This window comes from Lactuca saligna, chromosome 3, assembly GCF_052625555.1.
Source record: "Lactuca saligna cultivar CGN05327 chromosome 3, ASM5262555v1, whole genome shotgun sequence".
Taxonomy (NCBI): domain Eukaryota; kingdom Viridiplantae; phylum Streptophyta; class Magnoliopsida; order Asterales; family Asteraceae; genus Lactuca; species Lactuca saligna.
The window spans coordinates 102936432-102956181 of NC_136419.1; the positions used below are offsets into that span (position 1 = coordinate 102936432).

At 35.3% G+C, this 19750-nt stretch overlaps 2 protein-coding genes across 2 annotated transcripts; one reads left to right on the forward strand and one right to left on the reverse strand.

Annotated features, from left to right (window-relative positions):
* Positions 1-11307: 11307 nt before the first annotated feature.
* LOC145037076 (golgin) lies at positions 11308-14158 on the reverse strand. The gene is made up of 11 exons (XM_078985645.1): positions 14026-14158; positions 13889-13951; positions 13729-13779; positions 13537-13641; positions 13350-13442; positions 12467-13270; positions 12316-12377; positions 12133-12229; positions 11968-12047; positions 11631-11882; positions 11308-11496 (listed from the first exon to the last, which is right to left on the reverse strand). Exons 1-11 carry the CDS (start codon positions 14116-14118, stop codon positions 11460-11462), a joined length of 1737 nt encoding a protein of 578 aa, XP_078841771.1. The 5' UTR covers positions 14119-14158; the 3' UTR covers positions 11308-11459.
* A 244-nt stretch (positions 14159-14402) lies between these two features.
* LOC145037075 (Pentatricopeptide repeat (PPR) superfamily protein) lies at positions 14403-16809 on the forward strand. The gene has a single exon (XM_078985644.1). It carries the CDS (start codon positions 14403-14405, stop codon positions 16506-16508), a length of 2106 nt encoding a protein of 701 aa, XP_078841770.1. The 3' UTR covers positions 16509-16809.
* The last annotated feature ends 2941 nt before the right edge of the window (positions 16810-19750 follow it).

The window sequence follows — 19750 nt, forward strand, 5'->3', positions numbered from 1 at the left end:
TTACGGCAACAAACTAGGTTTGCGGTCTGGTCTAGTATAAATAGTCTACGAGTTTGTCTTTTGAGGGGTTCGATGCTCTAGAGTTTACGGCTGGTATTTGAGTTGTATCTGATGATTCAAGTGTTTAATCGTATGCAAGCTCAATTCATTCATCTTATTCGTGTTATTCTTGTTTCGTGATTGTTTGATTATTAGTTATAGATCCAGATTCAGACCTAACAGTTGGTTTGTGCACTCGACGAGTTGAACCCCCTGATAGCATATATTCGATTGTTTTGGCTGGAATTGGACTAGAAACATTACCCTAAGATTTTTTTTGAACTTATAAACTTGTTTTTAATGTGGTAATGTTCATACTAATCCAATTCCAAAGATAATTGTCAATAGATTCATGTGTTGTATTAGTTTAAAAGTTATGCTAATTACATGAAAAAGTTTGATGTATATTGTCTTTGTTCATATGAGTTGCTTAGATTAATAGATAAGTTAATTGATTAGGTGTTTTCAATCCATTTTAATCTAAGAGAAGATTCTAAAATGTGTTTGTGTAACATGTCCTCAAGTTACATGAAAGGTCACATTTAAGTTTCTTAAAACTCATAAAAGATGGCAAAGGTTACAAAATGAAGAGTTTTGTTTTCATTAAATGGTTTTATGACTCCATAACTTGTCCTCAAGTTATGGGGGTTCAAGAGTCACTTCATTAAGTAATAAAATGTGTAACCTTAATTAATTTCATAAGTTACAAAATAAAGAAAAGGTACATTCTTTTATTAGTTTAAAGTCTTCCATAACTTGTCCTCAAGTTATGGAACTTGAAGAGTCTTTTAATTAAAACTACTGTAAACACATAAGTTATGGAATTAATTAGTTTTGAATAGTTTCAAAACTTACCCTCAAGTTTTGGAATTTGGAAAAGTTTTCACTTATGAATACTTTAATTCCATGTTAACCCTTAGAATTTTAAAAGTTAAAATTCAACCCTTATACTTTATGATACTATAAGTTAATTATATATATATATATATATATATATATATATATATATATATATATATATATAATAGTAAAGTCAGTCTTACCGTTAGTAGGTCTCATTCACGAAGTCGGTCTATAAGGGGGTATAAGGTTACTGCCTATAAAATGGCAGTTTAATGGGTTTCCACACTCACTCACCGCTTCCTTGACTGGTGGAGGGTCGTTAGCCAAATGCGTAGGACAAAGACTATAAATTCCCCCTTCATTAAAAGTAGTAATGATAAATACTAAGTAACTAAACATTTTATAAATACCCAATCATAGTTACTTAGGAAAATGTGAATAAGGTGCTAATCCATGAAATTACACTTTGCACTTTGTTTAAGTCGGTTAGTGGAGCGTGTGTGGTTAACCGGCACACTAACTCGTATTTAAGAAGGTAGGAAAAGGGTAACTTAATGTTTATCATTGTATCGATGGAGCATGTGTGGTTAACCGGCACATCGATTGAGGGGTAAACACTTAAGGGTACCAAGTAATTTGCATGGTTACTTCAGACCTTGTTTTCTAATCCTCGGCATCCTAGTCACAAAAATTGAAGGGCACGCTCGAGATTGAAACATGCCATTGAAAATTTCAATGAATCTCAAAAGATCTATGAGTTTCAAATCCAATTAAAACCTAATAATACATTTCATTTATCTTGGTGGAAATTAGTGAATCGTCATTTACATACCTTCAAATATTTTATAGCTTGGAATACGGCATAACACTTCTAAGTTATAAAATAGTTTGTTGGGTCCTAGCCTTAATATTTCATATTTGGTGTCATATTAAGGACTTTAGATCAACTATCTTGAATATCTCCAGAAAGATGTCTAAGTTCAGACATCTATGATATTCCCAAATCTCTTGGAACTTTACTTCTTTCACCTCCTCCAATTATTCTCCCTAACCCATAAGTTCTTGAAAGGTTTAAGGTCACTCAATCCCTATTGGCAAGCAAGGTCTATGTCTGATCTGATCTTGGAGATGAAGTCACGTATTGACAAGCCGGGAGAGTTGGGTGTCAAAATCTACAGGAAGTGGATGTTCAATCACTTTCTAAATCACATAGTGAATTCCTTTGGGACTCCTATGAAATAGACTATGATAAGACCCTTAATGATCTTATATATTTGCTTGGTGCAGCTAAATCAGAAATGATTTAGTGTACTAGTAAAGCAAATTCTATTAGGAGATCAACTTCCCAAAACTTTATGGACATGGACAATAGTGACACAAGAAATCCAGAAAAGCATTCTCTTCCCAATGGAAAGGGATTGGTCATAGTCAACTTGGTTGACCAAATGGTAAAGAGAAAGGCTAAGTCAGAGATAGTCCCATGTACTATTACCTAAGGGTCCATATGTTTCTATTGCCAAAGGAAGGGGCTTTGGTTACGAAGCTGCCAAACTTACCTAAGGATGGTAAAGTCAATAAGTTTGACTTTATTTCAGGTAAAGTCCATTATCTAACTCTATTAAGTTCCTACTTTGAGATTCTTATTACATGATGTGACTGGGTCACATGTTGATGTTTTAAGAATCAAAGAAAAGTAAAGAAACTTAGAGGAAGTATATGTTGATTCTAATTGCGAAGATGGATTTCAATCTCATGGTTCGGTGATCAGAATTTTTGAGTTGTTGCTTAAGAGTTATGATATACTGCTTAGGTATAGATAACAACAAGGTTTTCATATGGATTGTAAGGATAAGGTTTTCCGCAAAGTTTTAAAATAAAAGGAAAATTTTTTATTTCATTTATTTTTAAGTATCCTTACAATGGCATTTGTGGAAAAAATTGTTGCTTATAAGATGTTATTGATAGCAATATTGACAATGGATTTGATTCTTTCGTCTGTGGTAGTGTCTAATTTTACCAAATAAGGAAAGATTCTCATCAACCAAGTTTAAATTGGACCGAAACTTGGAATCATGCAAGGTGTATAGTATGATGAATGAGAATTTTCATCTTTGGAAAATTAAAACTAATTCCTTGTTAACATGTATATATTACTCAAGGGAAGGACAAAGGGATCGGGTACACTTGGGTGTGTGTTGGTCAGGTCCACCATAAAGAATAGTTTTCATGATTTACTAAAGCTTAGTAAATATGGTTATACTTACAATTTTAAGTATAATTATGAAAAATTGAAAATGCCTCAATGTATGGCAGAACGAATGAGAAGAATCAAATTTGGCAGAAAGATAAAAGTTTCTAAACTACGAAAAGATGGGAGAGTACTTTAGTATCATGTTTATGATCATCTTAATGATTACGATACCATATCACAATTGATCCTCTAAGGTCATCTTAGTGCGTTTTTATGACTAAGAAGAGGAGTCATGAATTGTTGAAATGGTTAAATCAAAAAGATGAGTCATACTTCGTTCCAAAACAATTCTTAGAGTCATACTCCAAGATTATAACTTGAGTGACATATCTTAAAGAATGTTTATTAACACTAGTCAAATGTAAGAGTAAAAGGTTATCTACTCTTGTACATTTGAAATTGGGAAGGTGTGATGTTTTGGATAAAACAGAGACCAACTTAGACCAATTGTGTGAAGCATTTGTCTTGATAAAGAATCCGCACTATCTCTTGTATATTTGGCAAGTGAGTCTTATATGTCAAGAGGACAGAGGGAGTCCTAAAGCTCTTGAAAGTCTCAAGAACTAATCAAGAATAAAACCTGAAGCTCTTCACTAGCACACGACTTGAGGTTCATAACCTATCGTGTTGACATATTCTATGCCCATTCCAGTTAAAGTTGGCTTTGCATAGGAGTTATGAGTATTCTCAATTGTTTGCATAACCACTTGGAAGCAATGGCAGGCCATGTACTACCAGGTGGCAAGAAATTAAGATTGAGTTCAGTTCATATAAGTTTGGATTTGTCATTAACTGTGTCTTGTAATTATGGTTCTGACAAATTCACATGGATAAGAACACATACACCATAAAATCTAAGGGTCATAAGGTTTCTCTCCAATTCATCAAATGATGGTGAGGAAAAACTTATGCCAAGTAGATTTTAAGTAGATAGCAATCTTTGTATTCTCAAATTCGTTAGTGGAGCGTGTGTGGTCAACCGGCACACTAACATGGACTTATGAGAAATGGAAAAGGTCAAAACAATTGATACTATGATTATGAAATCCCTTTTCATAGTTCTGAAATTGTTTAGACACACTTGTGAACTATCTAAGAGAGGTGTATGATTTTGATAAAGTTTTATCAAAGCAATCTACTATCAGAAATCTGAACTTTGGTAAAAAAGTCAATAAAGTATTGATTTCTAGAAGTCCAGCTGATTTCTGAGTACATGTCAAAGCTAGTGGGAGCATAAGTGTTATGCTAATAATCATCATGTTAGTGGGAGCATGATAATTATGATAAGTATTGCAATTTAGCAATGTTAATTATAGAAAACAAAAGTTCAACTCATGAGGTTTCAAGGGTTGAAAAAGTTGTTTTGCTATAATTAAGGGAGAGGAAATTATACTTCATTTCAATTCCAAAAGGCTTAGATTGAGATTTTAATCATTTTAGTCAAGGATATATATATATATATATATATATATATATATATATATATATATATATATATATATATATATATATATATGAATTTCATGTTGGATTGGCTCAACTTAAGGAAATTTTATATATTACGTTCTCAAAATTCGGTTAAGATTACGGCATCCCTCTTCATAGTTAAATTTTGAAAACAGGGAAAACAAAAATTATTGTAGCAAAAGACTGGTCTAGAATCATGTCTTTATGTGAGACATCATGAATCATGTCCCGTTTGCTTTGGGTACAAGATCGATTGCATGTGCTATAATATTTATCCTTTCTAAATTTTCCAAATTCCTTGGGACATTAAGGGGAAAAGGTCTAGAATTGGATATGATTAAAGTGATTATGCAATTGTCAAGGACAATCTAATGTTGTACCAAATATTGGTTGCTCAAGGACAGTTGGAAGTATACTGTTAATATTGGAAGGACCATATTGACACATTCTGGAAAAGAGACAACTCTTGTTCAGAAGTAGTAGTCAAAAATAGGAATATGGAGTTGTCTCCATAGGTGGAAGTTATTTGTGTACGATTAGAAAACTTAATGCAAGAAGGATATTCAAAGCAATGTGCTTTGAGACTTCGTCTCCATGGAATTGATCTCCATTGGAATAACCTGTAATGACTATTGACAAGTCTTTGTGACTTTGTACATATTCATTACAAGAGGGTCTGTGCATATAAGTTTAAAATCTAAACAGATTTTGGTAAACGTTCGGAATTTGGAATTCTTACATTTTTCAATAAGGATTTGGGAGTGTGAAAAGAGAATCATTGAAAGTACGTTCAGTCGATCTATTTCACAAAGTAAGGATCATAGACAAACATAGAGTGCATACTTGATGTATTAAAAAGCTATTGTTTAGAAAACATAGTGTACATGCTTGGAGCATGGGACAACTAGTGTTTTTTTAAATTCAAGCATAAAGTTGATAAAACCGAAACGATGAATAAAGAGTAATCAGTATGGTGATAAATAAAAGGTGTTTTATTTATATTCATAGTTTTGATACCATATTAGATTCATTTATTCTTGTGTTTCATTTTGCATGTTTTGACTTCCAGAATAAACTAGGTTATTCTTCCTGAATGACTAAGTTATTCAAACCATCCATAGTCGGTCATATGTTGGAAGTAGATATGAATCAAGACAGTCATGGTTTGGCTTGTAGAGGTCCAAGTTGGTGGACAAAGTGGAGCTACAACACTCATGAGTGCTCATAAGTTCTGAGTATTGGATTCAACCAGCGCTCATTTGAATCACTTCATGGATTTTATCACGAGTGATCATGAGATGATAATATCTTATATTCTTCAAACCTAGAGATATGAGTTGTTACTATGAGTTGATAGTACATTGATTTCACAAAAACGCATTGGTAACTCGATGTTATAAAACGTGCCTTTGTGTATGACTCAACAAGTAGTAGAACAAGCCATATGAGTCGAAGTTTATCCATTCCTTTTACCTTCGTGATAAAAGCGATATATGTGGGCCCCTCGATGATTTAGTGATGACACATGTGAGTGCTTGGCCAAGCCAGGACTGATGTGATTGTTCAATCAGTCAGTCGTCATAAATCGAAAATCATAAAACAAAAAATGGACAGAGAGAATGATTATTAATCCATGTCTCAATCTATATGATATCTAGAATAGAGGAATATATGAATCCTTATCTAATGGACTAGTCATTGAAGAGGTCAGAGTTCAGTTACAAGGTCAGATTTCGACAGCTGCTTTTGAGAGCTATGATTGCTAGTTGGGTTTCGAAGTCATACACAATAATAGTTTTAGACTTATCCAAGTGGGAGACTATTGGATTAATGTCTAAGTTCATAACTATATTTGGTATGTACTTGACCCGACCCAGCATGGTCCATTTGGGTTGCATGGCATCGTGCACTTGGATAGACTAAATGAGTGAAATAAGACACTTATGGTTATTAATATATTATAAGTTCTAGTATATTAATATTAAGAATAATAATATTTAATTAGTATTGATCAAGAACTAATTTAGAATTAATTATGTGATCAAAAGAAGACTAATTAAATATATGGGTTGATTGTGTAAATCATCCATAACTTATATAGTGGGCCAAAGCTCCATGGATAATCAAGTTGGGTTAAACCCATAGGATGCTCCATGGAGGTTACATAATCCATGGGTCATGGAAATGAAAGGTCATGACAATTAGGGTTTACATGGTGTAACCCTAATTGTAATGTACTATATAAGCATCATATTATTCACCAAAATCGGCCACTAGTAAGTGTAAAAGAAGGGCTAGCCGATTTCATGAAGTGTGGATTTCTCTCTAAGTTATTCCAAGAGAATTTGATGTTGTGTGAGCTATTTGAGGTGTCACATTGGAGGCACTAGGCACTCAAGCCCCATGGATTCAAGCTATAGTACAAGAGGTATGTATTCTATCTATATTATTACCCAAGTATCTATGATTGTATGCTAGATAGGGTAATACCTTGGAATATTAGTATTTGCATGTATATTAGAGAAAACATAGATCTAAGGTATTTAAGGTTGCATGTACACCATAAGAGTGTTAGAATGCTCAAAACCCAACAACATGGTCTTACATCCAGGTGTCATGGGCTCTCCCATGGTATTCCATACAAGTATACCACATATACAACTAGCATACCTCCTAGCACATAACCAACTAACATGCCACATACACTACATCAACTGGTGTACCACATATCATAAAATAGGCCGGCCTTGGTGCCTTCGACCCATTGGTATGGTGAGGAGACTTACCTCTCAAAAATGATGAACTGATGAAATAAGATCTGATAAGTCCCAATGCATAGCTCCAACTCAACCGCCTACAATCATCATGTGACTAGTTTGTCAAAATCCCGAAATACCATAAATACCCTTATGGTCAAACTTGGTCAACCCTGGTCAAAGTCCAGGTCAACATTCCATGTTGACTCCCAACTCACCGAGTGCATCTAGCAACTCGTCGAGTTCCTTCAAAGTCCAGAAAATCAGGACGAACCCTAGCCAACTCGTCGAGTTCACTCATATCCAGTAGGCGGGGAAACCCGATCCGACTCGTCGACTTGCTAGAGCAAATCGTCGAGTTTTCCCCCTGTTTGTTTATTTAGATGATACATTGATTACAGGGACTCTAGGGCTTAGATATGAATTCTAAAGGTGTCTAGGAGGGTAAAGCTTCCAACTTTATCCCCTAAAACTACTCTATATGCTCTAAAACCCTTAACAAAGATTGGAAGGCTCAAAATATTAGCCATATGGTTCAAGACTCTAGGGATCTAGAATCCCTTCTTTCCAGAAGAGGATCTAGTCCTCAAAACATTCCAAAGATGGAGACTTTATAGGCATGCATGTCCAATGCATGTCATGAAGTCATAATGGCCAAAAAAGGAAAATATGCCCTAAAATCCATGCATGACATCCATGCTTGACCAAAATCTAGATCAAGCCCACTATGGGACCATTTTGCCCTGGAGATTCATAAAGTTGCAAACTTTATGCACCCCATGCATACAATTTACAAGAATGAAAGGAAATGAAGAGTAAACTCAAGATTTAGCCATACTCTAAGATAAAAATCGAGTCTTGAATGCTTACAATATGGTCCACAAGATGGCCAAGCTCAAGAGTGAGGGATTTGTTTGCTGGATCTTCTCATTCTTCTCACTATCTTCCTCTTCTTAAGCTCCACAAGTCACTCTAGCTCACAATATGAGAGAAAATGGAGATTAGGGTTTAGTACTGATGTTTTTAGGGTTTGGAGGCTGATGGAAGGTCGGCCTCAAGGTTTTAAGGATATTATATAGAGTTTTTGGTAAAAATAGGGTGGTTTTGAAATTGGTTGGTAGAAATAAGGCAGTTTTTATTTCTTTTGTAGAAATGGGTATAAAGGGTGATCATTCAACTTTGACCATTTCAAGTGTTAGGCATAAACTGTAGTATGAAGAATTTAAGGATTTAGTTTATGCACACGTTAGAGTCGAAAAAACAACATATAAGTTGAATATCTCACTATGTTACGAGTTCGGTGGAAAATCTAATATTTCACAAATCATAAGTAACTCAAGTCTAGATGTGTTGTATTGTTTGGCCGAGAATGATGAAAATTACTACGCACAAGTTATTACCGTAGTAGAAAAAATTGCTCAAGAACAAATAATGCCTCCTACTTTAACCAGCTATGTAGATTTTCTACGTAATTTTTAAGTGTCAGAGCCCAATCCTACAGATGTAGCATTTCCTTTACCCAATGATGATAGATTTGAAGTAGAAAATGACTTTGGATTTGATGAAGGCAACTCATACTATAGTGAAGATACTAGTACTGAGTTATTCAGTAATGTTGGGGAAGATTTTGATGATGATGATGATGTTTGTAACTCGGGTTATGAGCTTTATGAATGATGTTGAAGATGTAGGCGACGGTGACATAACCGATTTAGAAGACAACATTCATATAGATGTTTCGAAGGAATCGGAAAACAAAATAAGGTTAGGAAATTTGAAAGTAAGGTACAAGCCAAGAAGGCAGTAACACTTTGGTCGATCAACCACAATAGAGAGTTTAAAGTGTACGAAAGTAAAAGTAACTTATGGGTAGCAAAGTGTAAGACTCTAGGAGATGAAGGTGAAAGCTCAACTACTATGAACTACACACCACGTTGTGCATGGTATGTTCGTGCAATTAAGAAGAAAAATCATCAAACATGGAAGATTACACGTTGGGTGGATGCTCACAATTGCTTTGGATCATGTATTGGAAATAATAATAGAAATTTAAACTCTTTAACTATTTCCTCAAATATCCTCCATTCAATTGAAAAAGTTGTTGCTTATCCAGTGAAACATATACAATAAGATATTAAAAACCTTCTGAATGTTGATGTTTCTTACTAGAAGGCATGGCATGGAAGGAGAAAAGCCATAGAGACTATTTATGGAACATGGGAGAGTAATTTTGATGAGTATCTAAGTACATTGCAGCTTTTCATGCTTCAAATCCTGATACAGTTGTGAAGTGGTTTCATAAGCCAAATGACTCCTCAAATGTTGCAAATATGGACTATGCCACCAACCTAATCATAATCGAAGAAATTGTTCAAATTCTCAATCAAGATACAATGTCATGTGAAGTATGTACTTTTATTAATTTATGTTTAAATGTGTGCTTAATTTGTAACGTTGAAAAATGTTTATTTAGTAATGTAATGTCATATTTAAATGCTTTTGTAATTTCATAACAATATAATATATTCAATATTTGTGTTTATTTGAAGGTGTTGAATAAACATTTTTCAAATAAAGTAATTAATCTATAATATATAATTTGAATAAAATAATTAATGTATAATATATAATAAGGTTAAAAGGTACAGTTTTTAATAATAAAAGCTATATAAAAAACAATTATATAAAATAAGGGACTAAAAATGTAGAATCTGAAATTTGATTAATACTAAAGTAGATAAAAAGTAGGGTCCCAAGAAAAAAGACCTATTTTTACAAAGCAAAAGAATACTACCATATTTCTACCAATCAATTTCAAAACCATCCTATTTTTTACCAAAAACTCGATTATATAGGATGCAAACCCTAAAATTTAGGGTTTTCCTTCACAGTGTCTACTCGTCGAGTTGGGTCATACAACTCGTCGAGTAGGTCCTAAATCCTGCATCCCACAAGTGATATCTACTCGACGAGTTAGCGCTCCCCAACTTGTCGAGTTCCAATCTAAAACCCTAAAATTCTGAAAAGAAATTGATACCTGAAACAAGCGTTATAGGATAGGTTTGTTATAGAACCTTCTCTTCAATTCCTCAAAACCTTGTCTTGAACTTCGTCCTCTCGTATATCACTCTTCCAAGCCAATACGGTCAAAGGACTCAAAAATATTGAAAAATTTTCTACGAATCATCAGTGGTAACCCACCAATCCAAGTAAAACTTCTAATTTTTGTGGGGCTTTTGGCGGCTCCCACTTTGTGAATGCCTCAATTTTGGTTGGGTGTACTTTTATCCATCTTCATTCACCACATGCCCGAGAAATTGTATTTAAAAGAAGAAAATTGTTATATACGATATCAAACCTATTGATGTCGATCTTGTGTATGATATCGGTCTCATCTATGACCCCACATCCCATCTACGCCATTAAATTCACCTACAACACGAATCTCATCAATGTCACTGAACACGTCTGAGTCACCAATATGGAAGACAAATTGGTAGACATTGAAAGTAATCCAATTGTGCATGATGATAAACCCATAGATGATGAGACGAGAGATTAAAACTCGGGGAAGAGAGAGAGTCAAGTTCTAGAACGATTACGACATCATAGGAGCAACATGAGTTCTAACGAAGCACATAACTAAACGACACCCGCGTCCCAGAGAGTTTGAGATTCAAATTAATTCAGAGCATCCCTGCCTTCAACTTTGGTTCTTGTATTTACAATGATCGTTTCTTAGATTATCCAAATGCAAAGGGAGCATGAAGGTGGTTCCTTTAGAATCTCGACTCCATCGGGATCCTAATAAAAGCAAGTCGTTAAGGTTTCACATTGGGTCGAGAATGAGTACGAGAAGGATTAAATGTTATGGAGTTTTAGACCAAAACCAAGTGGTAGTGGACACAAACTCAAAACAATAAACATATCTTCCATTATCAAAGACATAAATTAAGTTTCATAAATAACTACTTATCATTTCATTTCTAATTTTTAAGGAGTCACAATGATCAAATGGTCATATCTTCTATATCTATTCACAACATTAACATTAAACCCAAAAAAATGTGATCCTACAAACCAATCAGACAAGCAAGAACTCCTTATGGCCTTGGGCATAGCTCCTGAAATCTACTCAACCTTCAAAAACAAACAAATCTACTATCAAAATACAACCATATGCATCACATATATCGAAATTCATCATCTTTTTGTATGAAATAATAACTAATGACAAAATTTAACAACATTATATAAAAAGATCAAGAAACTACCGTTTCAAAAGCACTTTCGGATTATATGGAAACAAGTTTTTGTGGTGTAAACTCTCAATCGATTTCTTTAGCAGAAGCAAACACTCCCTTGCATTATGAAACGGTTCTTTAAAGCTTTTCTGGTTTTTATGATCCGTTTCAAATGAATCATTCATCACTTTTCTTCGTTTTTGAGATGATAGGCTTCCAACTTCTTTGCAAATTGGGAATTTTAGAAACGGGTCCCATTTATCGCATATGATTCGCAAGCACCTGAATATTTTTTAATCAATTAAATTAATAAGCAAAAGATCTAAAAAAAAAAAAAAAAAAAAAAAACAATAATGGTGAAACATGCCTTAAAAGATACTCAGCACATGTAGCTCCAGTGTCTTTGGAGATAAGATAATCGAGAAGCACTTGATGATCATAATGTATCTGCAAACAATCGAGGGTAAGACTGTAATTTTGTAACCCTAAAATATTAGTATTTTTGAAACTAAATAACTATAGAAGAACTTACCTCCAAAAGAAATATATGGAAAAGATGAACAGGTTCAAAAACATCCAAGAGTAGGACAATTATATCCTTCTCCAATACATCTAATGTCCAATCTTTCCTATTATAAATACCAAAAAAAAATATATGTGAATAAATAAAATATGTATACACGAATAAAAAAAATTAAACAGTTATTTTTCTCACTGTTGCTTGTGGCAAAAAGGGATGTCAGTTAGCAACAAGAGAATTTCAAATAGCATATCATCCTGCAATTCAAAGATGAAACAAAAATAAAAACACTAATAAACAAAATATTTATGAAAAAAGGAAAATGAAATAAATCAAGAACAACAACCTCATGGATATAAAGCTGTAAAAAAGACTCTGCAAATTGGTTGCATTTCACAAGATGCTTTTTGAGCCACTCATGAATTGCAATAAATCCTTTCTTTGAGCAACACTTCACATCCCCACAAACACATTGATTCCCTTTTGTTTCTTGTAATCTAATCAAATGAAAACTACACTTCAAGTAAAGGAAAAAAACTCGTCTTTGTAAATGTTGATGATGACAAGTTTCATCAAGAAGAAATGGAGATTCTTTAAGGCAATCATCCTCCTTGGTGTTTGATTGAGTTAAAGATTCAAATAGTAAATCTTGGAAGTGTTTATTGATGAGATTCAACCATGAAAGAATCATTTCACACTCTAGTTTAATGATGGAACTAAGTCTCATCATCAATACAAGAATCTTGTGTTGAATGTATTGAGAGATTCTTGTATAACCATTATTTTCAGCTTGATTGCTCTGATACCATGTTAGAAATCTTGGAAAGATGTTAAAGATTAAATGTATAACTGGATTTTTGTCATCAGAATTTGAAACAATCGAACAAAACAACTGAAGAAGATGACCACAAAACTCATTGGAAACCGTGTTACATGACTCCCATGGTGTATCTTGTAAGCAAGAAGAAAGAGTGTTTAAATAAACTTCCAAAATTTCATCATCTTCTTCGTGTTTCAGGTGTTTTAGAATATTTCGTAATACTAATATGATTGAGCTTGCTGGAGAATCATGATCTGGTGAAATTGCTTTATGAATTATGAACTTGAAGTGGAGACATAGTGATTTGATGAATTCTTCCCAATGGTTTTCCTGTAAGATGTGTTTTTGTAAGAAAGAATGGAAGAAATTGAGGTGGAAAATGAATGGTTATTTACTTATTTAAACGTACAGATGACATTGACACCACGAACTTTGATATGGCTACAAGAACATTTCCTGATAAATGTCGAACATATGGACTCTGGATTGCTAGCAAGAACACCTGTAAGGAAGAAATCAAATTGAGAGGCTTAATTTGAGTAATCGAGTTCTTAATTATCTTGATTAGAGAATGTCGTGAAGTGATGAAACTGTACCAATTCGTTTATGATCTTGAATACGCATTCCGAAGCTGAAGAATGGCAGATTGAGCTAACGATTGTGGATTTGCTGTTACTAGAAACTTCGTTTAATGGAGTGCCCTGTGTGTGAAATAAATGTTTGATTGTGCAACAATGGAGATGAACAGTATTCAACTCGAATTAAACTACAACGAAAGAAGCACCAACATGATCACCAGAGGCAAGTTCGTCAGTCCAAAGCTTTATTTGATTTGAAACCTAAAAGATGGAAATAGGGTTTTGAATAAATTGAGGATTCAAATTGCAGTAATTGAAGTACGGATTCGTGTAATGGTAAATGTAAAACTTTAAGTTGGTAATTAACGACCTGAGAGAGTGTAATTAACAGCGATTTCTCTTCTTCTTTGGTTATCGATTCCGTTGATTTCGCCTGAGAATATTTAACGGGAGACGATCAAAAAGAGGGGAAGAGGAAAGAAACAATGTGAAGAGAGAACAAATTACTGTGAATGGATGGAGAGAGTTGTGTATGAGACAACAAAGGCGTGAGTATTGAAGCCGGAGCATCTCGCCGTCGCCGGAGACGATTGTTGACATTTTCAGTAGTTCGAAATTTGCGAGGGAAAAAGCACGAAAGAGAAGTGAGAAAACAGGGGTTCGCTTATCGCTTATCGCTCATCTTATAGACTTATACTCATCAACGACATTTTCTTTAAAATGCCAAATAAAAACTCATGTGGGTTATACAACGAAACCCTAAATTACCCATGATTAGATACCATTATTGATACATCAAGAAAGTTGATTTCTTCTCTCTGGTTTCTTTTCTGATAAGCGAAACACAAAGTCAAAAAGCAAACAGGCAACAAGTTCCATTTTTTATGTCATCGCCTCAAGAAGCCATTTCACTAGCGACACTTCTAATCCAAAAATGCACTTCCATCAACTCCCTCATAAAAGCCCGTCAACTCCATGCTCGAGTCATCACTGCCACACCCCCAATCCGAAAATCTCCTTACCTAAACAACAATCTCATCTCAATGTATTCAAGATGTGGTTCCCTCTTAGACTCACACCGTGTGTTCGACGAAATGCCTCAAAGAACCATCGTCTCTTATAACGCCCTCATTGCTGCCTATTCTCGCAGTCGCAACAACACCCATATAGCATTTGACCTACTGAAGCAATTAAACATCGAAGGATTCATACCAAATGGCCCTACTTTCACTAGCTTATTACAAGCATCTTCTTCCCTTCAAGACCTTCTTCTAGGATCTTCTTTACATACACAGATTGTAAAATTCGAGTTCTTGAGTGATACATTAGTTCAAACTTCTCTTCTTGGTATGTACTCCGATTGTGGCGATTTAGAGAGCTCAAAGAAGGTTTTCAGTAGTATACTCAAAAAAGATGCTATGGCTTGGAATTCCATCATAGTTGGACACATGAAAAATGAAAAGATCATTGAAGGACTTTATTTCTTTAGAGAAATGACAAATTCCGAGTCTTTTCCTACTCAATTTACGTATTCAATGATACTCAACGCTTGTAGTAAATTACAACACCATAACATCGGAAAACTCACACATGCGAAAGTAATTATATCCGGATTACCCACGGATCTTCCATTGCTTAATGCGTTGCTAAACATGTATTCCAGTTGTGGGGACACCAAAACAGCAATCAAAGTTTTTGATAACATCGAGAAACCAGATTTAGTCTCATGGAACTCGATATTATCCGGGTTATCATCAAATGGCGACAAGGACAAATCAATCAAAATGTTTATCCACCTTTCCAAAGTTTCTTATGTTAAACCCGATGACTACACATTCGCCATTATCATCTCTGCAACTCGATCATTACCATCTTGTAGCTACGGAAAGCCACTCCATGCTCAAGTTGTCAAATTAGGGTTTGATTCAAACGTGTACATTGCAAGCACGTTGGTATCGATGTATTTTGATAATTTAGATATCGAATCTGCTCAAAAGTTTCAAACTTTAATCCCGATTAAGGACGTGGTTTTCTGGACAGAAATGATCACGGGTTATGCTAAAACGGGCGATTGTTCTCACGCAATCAAATGCTTCCATGAAATGTCACAAGAACACAAGATCGATAGCTTCGCGATAAGTATCGCGTTAAGCGCATGTGCAGATCTCGCTTCCAACAATCAAGGAGAGATGATTCATTGCAACTCAATTAAACTCGGATTGAATTTAGAAATGTCAATTTTCGGTAGCTTGATCGATATGTACGCGAAATCCGGCGACCTAAAATCAGCGGAATCGGTACTTTCCGAGATCAAAACCCCCGATTTGAAATGTTGGAATTCGATTCTCTCTGGGTATGGCCACCATGGGAAAGTGGAGAAAGCATTTATGATCTTCGATGAGATAGTGAAACGAGGGTTAATCCCAGATGAAGTGACATACCTTTCGATGCTTTCTACATGTAATCACTGTGGTTTGATCGATAAAGGGAGGTTTTTATGGAGTTCGATGAAGGAAAACGGTTTGATTCGTGGAAGTAAACATTATTCTTGTTTTGTGGGTTTGTTAAGTCGTGGGGGGTTACTTGAAGAAGCTGAGGAGATGATTAAGGAAATCGATGAACATAATCTTGAAATGTGGAGGAGTTTATTGAAGTCGTGTATTGATAAGAGGAATGTTGAAGTGGGAAATCGTGTGGTTGATAGGATTATGGAGATTAGTGAAGAAGATCTTGCTACGAATGTGTTGGCGACGAGTTTTTATGCGTTAATGGGTCGATGGGATGATGTTGCAAATATGAGGAGGAAGATGAGAGATGTGGGTGAGAAAGATGTGGGGTTGAGTTGGATTGAGTTATGGAGGAGTAGGCATGTTTTTTGTTCGGGAGATGAGAGTCATCCGAAGGTTGATGAATTAAGAGCCGAATTGGTGTCATTGCAAATGAATTTGATGAAATGTGAAGAAGATAGTGTTCGATTGTTAGATATGTGAAGTTGTTAGATAGGTAAGTTTCACTTACATGTAGAATGCAAACATGCCCCAATACGATTTGGTCACGTATGGGTGCATATCAATGTCATTGTGTTTGGTGTTTTTTATGTTGAACAAGATTCGTTAAAATATAGGTAATGTATATTGTCACAATATGTTATAGTGGCTTAGTTAGGGGAGTGTGTGATGCAACAAACCCTATCTTGAATGCTATGTGGACGGGACATTAATGAGTTGTTTGTAGAGTTTCGAGGTTATGATGTGTCTTTAAGTTTTGTTAATTTCAAGAGTATTTTAAAAAGTTTGGTCATGTTATCTTAATTAAGGATGATATTGTGTTTAAGATGATTTTAATATTTTAATATTATCATTGTTGGTTATAAACTATGTTTTAAATTACATATAAGTCTTTCTATATAGGATTAGTATAGTATATTTACAAATAAGACACTTGTTATTATAGGTTTTCGTGTTTTGAAATTTTATAAATTTTAACAAAGAATTTGTGGACAATCGATTGGTATTGTCGTTATTTATTACCCCCAATCCGGTCATTTATGTTTCATAATTTTCATATCATTTGGTATCCTAGCAAAGTCAAGCACCTCATTCACACCTGAAAAGAATTGTGGGAGAACGTTATACCACTTTAGTAGCATGGTTATAATATTTCTCGCCAAACTGCATGAGGTGAGAATGTGATTCACTGATTCTTCTATGTGTTCACATATCCCACACATTGTGGAGGGAACTGGGATGTTCCTTTTTCCTAATGCCTCGGCAGATGGAATCCTCCCCTGCTTTGCTCGCCAAATAAAATTCACCACCTTTTTTGGAGCCGAGTTCAACCACCATAATTCCCCATCGCAAATCAGATGAAAGGCTCTGTCAAGTCTATTTCTTAGCCTTGCCGCGCTAAAAACTCCATCCACCACAAAGTCCGATCTCCACGATAATCCCCCATCATTAGTATTCGTTACTCCCTTCACATCAATATTTAACTTCCAGAAGCCATTTTTTGCTTTATCTATGCATGACCACACCCCACCCCGATTATGTTTTGCGAAGCAAAACCAGGGATCTTGACTTTGGGATGAACACGACGCTCGATATATTGTTGGTAATTTTAGTATTGTCAGCATATTTTTAGCGTATTTATTATTGTTGTCGAGGGTACAATTATTAATCAGAGATTGAAGGTGCAGAGTGTACATTCGGAGTGTTAAATGTAAACTCGTGTATACAAGGTTCCGAGGGCAGTGCCCTTGGGTGCGGGGTTCCAAGGGGCAGTGCCCCTGGCGGGGTCTAGAGGCAGCTCACCTAGCAGGGTCCAAAGGGCAGATCCCCTGGCGGGGGTTCCGCTGACCGGTCAACAAACAGGGTCAAGGGCAGCGCCCCGAAACCTAAACGGATTTCTATATATGGAAAGTTTCCATCCATGCACTTTCTTGCCAAAATCTATTGATGACATCATGGTGATGTAAGTGTCGATTGTGTCTAAAACCTACCTTGTAACGTCTGGTTTCCTGGTACGTATTTAATTTAATTATTTATTCATTTTGATAAAAGGATTCGACGAGTTGGTGACCCTAACTCGTCGAGTAGAGGGCAGAGTATGTGTGGGGTTTAAGCTACCTACTTGGTGATTCAAATGCACGAAGGCCATGTGAGTTTACTGGAGGAAATGATGATCGAAAAACTTGTTGTTTATGGTGGCTTCAACAACTTTGATAACCTAAAACATACATCACTCTTTTTCATGCCATTAATTATGTTAGCGTATTGCCACTCCCTTTTCCATCGTAGTACTTCCACATATATCATCTTTCAAATTACTATTAATCACTTGAACATATATATATATATATATATATATATATATATATATATATATATATGTGTGTGTGTGTGTGTGTGTGTGTGTGTGTTCATCTCATAACCCACCCCCCCCCCCCCCCGAATTGGCATCAATCTCCATGACTCGGTCGATGGCTGTTCGGCCTTGTTCATCATTACGGGCTATTCTGCGGATGATGACAGAAAAGCTCGATCCGCAGAGCCACCTTCGCTGAGGTTGTAAAAGCTTCGATCCCCAAAGTATGGTAAGGGTTGACCCTGTTCATCGCTCCAGTGATTCAAGTTGGTTGCCCACAAGGGTGTAGGACCTGGAAAAGCTGGTCGGGGGTTGTTGTTTCGGGCTTGACCAACTAGCGGTAGGTTGTTGACTTCAGGCTCAGAGTCAGATCCATCAGAAAAGCCTTATGCTTGATGATTATCCAAAGGGATTTGATGTTCATCATCGGACTCTGCCTCAAGCCATCCAGCATTTCCGTTGGGTGGAAAGTATGGGTTGCCATGATGGAATCCAGCCATTAAATCTACGGGAGAAGAGAGGTATAAGAATCTAGTGTATAAATAGCTTGTAGTAGCACAAAATACTCCTATAGTATTTTAAGTTTAATGTTATGTTCTAGTGTTCTCATTGTGGTATTGTTGGTAACATTTAAGACTTGTTGCAACCACACAACTATACTTAAGCACATGCTAGTCAACCCTCGGATAATATAGTTGATCAGACTATATCTTCACAGTTTTGACTATATGTCTCTACGTCCACTTGTGTTGTTTAACAATCGTAATTCTTTTGTACTGTCCTAGTGACACTGATTTTAGTATGAATGCAGACTTGTATACTTAATTAAATATTTTATTATTTATAAGTATAAACTCTTGGTCAGAGTATTTTAATCCCAATGTATTTATAGTTAGTATATCTTTTATGGGTTGATATACTCAATTCACTATAAACAATGCTCTAATACCAATCTGTCACACCCCAAAACCAAGAATGGCGGAAACGTTTTGGGGCGGAGGACGTCATGTATAATATCACAACACAGTATAATAGTAAACAAGCAAACAACATCATCCATTGCATTAAATATATAATTTTAATACAAGCGTGTTCCGTGCAGTTATAGACACCAAAAATTGTAAATCAAAATAATAAGATGAGTCTTGAATGCACTCCATTTCTCAAAAGCTGGCATCGGTACCTGTCTACTGATGACCTGAGAATACAAGTTATTTTGAAAGAGTTTATCAACATTAAGTTGGTGAGTTCATAGGTATTTTAGTGTCGGTGGTTGTATCAAAATGTTTGAACGTAGTTATATACACGAGTTTGTAAACATTGGTAACATAAGTACGTGACTTTTTGTAAGTGTTTGTAAAAGTTTGAA

Coding starts and splice junctions, on each gene's coding strand:
- LOC145037076 (XM_078985645.1), bottom strand. CDS start 14,118: ATGTCAACAATCGTCTCCGGCGACGGCGAGATGCTCCGGCTTCAATAC. Junction 13,443..13,536: donor TCAAGATCATAAACGAATTG/GTACAGTTTCAT, acceptor TCTTCCTTACAG/GTGTTCTTGCTAGCAATCCA. Junction 12,378..12,466: donor TACAGCTTTATATCCATGAG/GTTGTTGTTCTT, acceptor TTTGAATTGCAG/GATGATATGCTATTTGAAAT.
- LOC145037075 (XM_078985644.1), top strand. CDS start 14,403: ATGTCATCGCCTCAAGAAGCCATTTCACTAGCGACACTTCTAATCCAA.